Genomic DNA, 4,422 nt, shown 5'->3' on the forward strand with positions numbered 1-4,422 from the left:
GAGAGAGAGAGAGAGAGATCAGGGCATCCCAGGGTGAGGGATGAGAGAATCTGACCTACGGAGCACGGCGCCAGTTGTGTGTCACCGACTCGCCACTACCGCTGCAGAGATAACATGACCATCGCCGCAATACGCAGAATCTGTCGGAGCTCGCTCGCTCGGAACCGGCGAGGAACGCCGCCGCCAAGAACTTGGAGTTCAAGCCCCGCCGCTGGACCTCCTCCCACGCCTCCTAGATCATCTCCACACCGTCCCCGGAACAGGATCCGACTCCTACTCGCCTCCTCAGCCGGATCTGGCCGGAGATCACCGTCGCCGCGCCCGGCGGCGCGCAGCAGCGTGGCGGGGCACTGGAGGTGGGGGGTGGCGCGCAGCAACATGGTGGCGGGTGGCGGCGCACTGGAGGCGTGAGAGGGGTCGTGCGGGTGGGGGGTTCTTTTTTTATTTTCTCTCTTCGTTAGGAATGTAATGAGTACTTTATTAGTATGGAAGGAGATCGGTGGGAGAAATAAATCGGAGAGGAAGGTGATTTGTTTGGAAGGTGATCTTCTGGATATGGTATTATTTTTAAATTCTTAATTATCAAATATTTACATGATTAAATTGAATCGACACCTGCCAGATCAAGCACGAATATATGGTAACTAATCTGATGGGTTTATGTGGGTGGTGAAGCGAAAAGGCAGGTGGGAGGGAGACGAATAAAACCAGCGAAATAAAACCAATGAAAGTGGTGAGACAAAAAAACCCAGCAAAAAATAACCGGCGGACTATTCACCAACTGCTACATTAGGAGTAGAGATATTAGACCACAAAGCATTCCAAAAACCATCTTTGAACATAAATTAGACCAACAATATATAACTTTTGTGACTAATAAATTATACCTCACATTTGGTTGGTCTAATTTATGGTTGGAGTTCAAATTTTTGAAATGTGTGCACACCTCATTGGAATGGAGGGAGTGAAGTTAAATCTCCACTGTTCACATGGAAGAACTCAGCTATCACGAAGGTAAACGAGTTATTTAGGATAGATACTCCCTCCGTCCGGAAATACTTGTCATCATCAAAATGGATAAAAAGAGATGTATCTAGACTTTGCAATCACCACAAATGTACCTTCTCATATGTGTTGTTTCAAAAAGGACCCATTTGGAATCAAACGACTCCGCTCCATATTAACAGTACAACGAGAGCTCCCAAACAAATGGTGCTCCAGCTACAACGACTTGGTAAATGCTGGCGCCAGGTTTCGCCTGGCGGATTCACACAGCAGCATCCTCTTTGGTATCCTCCACGGGCTCCTCCGAAGATGTGGCGCCCGCAATTTGGTCACCAGGACCGGTAGAGACCTTCACCGCAGCAGGCCTTAGCACCCTCTCCCTCAGAAGGAACCCTCGGTGAACTTCGTGTGAGACGATCCCAGCCTTAAACTCTGTGGATTCTTCACGCGCGATAGCCTCGTGAACCTTAAAAAGAATAAAGGTATCAGCTCCCATTAAGTTGCATATGATGCAAAAAGAAAGAGTAGCATGAGCATGCCTGCCTACTTCCAGGTGGAACCATTGCGCATAGATGAATACAAACCACGTTATGTACTTAAAATGAGCAAAAAAGTGTTTGAGCCGAACTGTCAACAGCACAATCAATTTAGAGGCTAGAAGTTATTATTTGTCCAGTTTGTTTTTGAGAAGGGCACAAGTGATGTTCTTATTTGCGCAAAGAGTTCAAGGCAGTAGACAAGTAGAAAATTTCAGCCGAAGAAGAGATGATAAAAATTCACAGAACACATGTTATTGAAATGTGTGGCAGCTAAGATAAACTCACTACAGAATGCATATTCAATATGAACCAGATTGTAAATATGAAAGAACCATTTGACCAGCAGATTACCAGCAACCCACTTGTAGATTACAAACATAATGTTAAACTAATAACAAGCCTACATCATCTACGTATCACCACACTACATCCAAAATAAACCTAAGGACGTATCAACATGTGTGTATTGATACAAGAATAGGAAATCTTCAGCATGTTGCAATAAACTTTAAAGCAGTCACTTCGATGAAATATATAAAAAGGATGTAAACTATACTTACCACTGGATCAAATGGCTTGCCAACAGTTTCCACAACCCCTACACCTAAGCTTTTCAGTGTTTCTACTAATTGCTTGTATATGCCTTGATAGCTTGTGCTGATTTTCTGCTCTTTCTCAGTCTCTAGGGTGACCTCTACATTTGTTTTCTCAAAGCTATCAACCAGAGGCAACAGATTCTGTACAAGTTCCACTTGTATATTAGATGTAAACTTTGCACGGTCCTTTTCAGCCTGTTTCCGGAAATTCTCTAGATCAGCATTTAAGCGAAGAAACTTATTCTTCCCTGAAGCTATTTCAGCTGTAATACTTTCAAGCTGAGAAGCTGCTTTACTTCTCTCTTCCTCCATGCTAGTGATTGCCTTCTCGATGTCACTAACAACATCATCGTTTCCATCTAGAAAGGCTTTCTTGTACAGTCGAATTAGGTCATTCATAGGAGGGAAATCTTCCCCATTTACAATCTGCAGTAAACTATCAGTTTAGTGAAACTTGATAAATCAAATCCTTCATATACCCTAACAAAAAGCTACAGTTTTTTTTTTATGGTCAACCGATTATTTTCCATTTCAGTTTTGCCGTACCCGTACCAATATTTTGGTCATTCAATAATTATGTGTTCATGAGTTGAAAATGTAGCTTAACATGCATATCTGCTATTGTATCTTAACACCTAGAATACTCGCTCTATCACTATGCTCAATCTTGTTCAGTTCAGCTGATGAGTGCAAAAACAATATTCCATTATGACATTTTTTGTTCTGAGCATACCATATGTGTACTGTAAAATAAATGCTTATCAATTATCAGTGTCAACCTCACACATCAAAATTCATCCTTACTTGCTCAAATACTCTAAGTGACGCTTTTCACTGAAAATAATATTATGAACCACCAAACGTAACACATCACAGCATAAACACAGAAGAAGAATTTGGAGCTAAAAGAGTCATAATCTTCTCATTTTCTTCTGCTAGAAGACCACTTCTTCCAATCAGTTAATCCCTCTGTCTCTCAAACAAGAAAGAGGGCCAGAGAGGCAAAATTCTCTAGGAATCTCGTAGCTTACAACAGCGAGGATAGAATCCGAAGATCTCACCTGCGGGTCAGCGCCAGCGACGCGGAGCGGCCGCAGCGCTGCATTGGGGCGCCGGAAAGAGAGGAAGGTGGGGGCTTGGCGGCTGGGTTTCCGAGCAGCAGGTAGGGCGCCCGGCGCAGTTAGGGTTTGCAGGCGGCGTCTGGTAGGGTTTGCGGCGGCGGCGGAGGCGGCGGGGTAGGCGCAGTAGGTTGCCGCCATAGTGGATACGCCTCTATCGTTTTGCTTCCGTGCTGTCTGGAAAGTGCAGGAAACGCGGCGTGGAACTGTACGGTGCACCCCAGATTGTTGCAGAGGTGAGCATGGATCTGTATTTCTCCATGCAAAAAAAAAAAGATCTGTATTTCTCATATTTTAAAATTATTTATTTAGTCGATTAGAAAAAGGCAGTGGATGATAAAAAAAAGTAAATTTAAAAACATCTCCAACACTGACCAGCAAAACGGACACTGCATCCGTCCGCGGACACGGATGCACGAGCCGGGTTGGATGGCAAAACATGTCCGGATCGTGCGGTTCGAACATATGCGGGCAGCTTGAGGGTTCGCTTTAGAGATACCCTAACAACCCAACCTCTACTACCTCCTTTTCGTTTATAGGGCTCAATTCAAAAATCTCACCAACCAACATAGATGATGAGTGGCGGAGTAATTTTATGCAAAAGCACTCAATTAATGCGTTTATTTTTCTTAAAAAAATATGTTTACCAATGCATCAATTGCAATGCATGCATGCATGAAGTACACGCATTGTCAATTTTCTCTTAATCTTTGCATGAAATGATTAAATGCCCCTTAAATATGAACATGTGATGTAGAACAATCAAATTGAGACTTATAAAACGAGAAATCTAAAATTTTGAGATAAGACATATAAACCAGAAAAGAGGGAGTATTTTATTAAACACGGTACAGAGCAGATACAGACACTTACAAATACACATGCACATTCTTCATATGAACTGAACAGATGGATCTTGAGATTGATAAAGTCATCACAGACACCTTATAATTGACGGACACACCATACCGCTGAAGGAATAGAGTCACTACTTACATTCATGGGCTTGGTTACATTTGTTTGTCCAGATGATCTATGAATCAAAATGGATCGGTGATTTAGTATTTCAATCCTCAACCCTTTTTGGATCCTAGGAATTTTAGAGCCATCTCAGAGGATTCCAATCTTATGATTGTTTTTTTATGGAAGCCCTTTGGATCATAT

At 42.8% G+C, this 4,422-nt stretch overlaps 1 protein-coding gene across 1 annotated transcript; it reads right to left on the reverse strand.

The window, feature by feature from the left end:
- Positions 1-1,037: 1,037 nt before the first annotated feature.
- LOC119364298 (protein GrpE-like) lies at positions 1,038-3,476 on the reverse strand. Its single transcript, XM_037629746.1, has 3 exons — positions 3,202-3,476; positions 2,105-2,566; positions 1,038-1,471 (listed from the first exon to the last, which is right to left on the reverse strand). Exons 1-3 carry the CDS (start codon positions 3,397-3,399, stop codon positions 1,268-1,270), a joined length of 864 nt encoding a protein of 287 aa, XP_037485643.1. The 5' UTR covers positions 3,400-3,476; the 3' UTR covers positions 1,038-1,267.
- Positions 3,477-4,422: the final 946 nt, after the last annotated feature.

This window comes from Triticum dicoccoides, chromosome 2B (genome assembly GCF_002162155.2).
Source record: "Triticum dicoccoides isolate Atlit2015 ecotype Zavitan chromosome 2B, WEW_v2.0, whole genome shotgun sequence".
In the NCBI taxonomy this organism is placed as follows: Eukaryota; Viridiplantae; Streptophyta; class Magnoliopsida; order Poales; family Poaceae; genus Triticum; species Triticum dicoccoides.

Coding starts and splice junctions, on each gene's coding strand:
- LOC119364298 (XM_037629746.1), bottom strand. CDS start 3,399: ATGGCGGCAACCTACTGCGCCTACCCCGCCGCCTCCGCCGCCGCCGCA. Junction 2,567..3,201: donor TCGCTGGCGCTGACCCGCAG/GTGAGATCTTCG, acceptor AGTTTACTGCAG/ATTGTAAATGGGGAAGATTT. Junction 1,472..2,104: donor GCAAGCCATTTGATCCAGTG/GTAAGTATAGTT, acceptor ATTCTTTTTAAG/GTTCACGAGGCTATCGCGCG.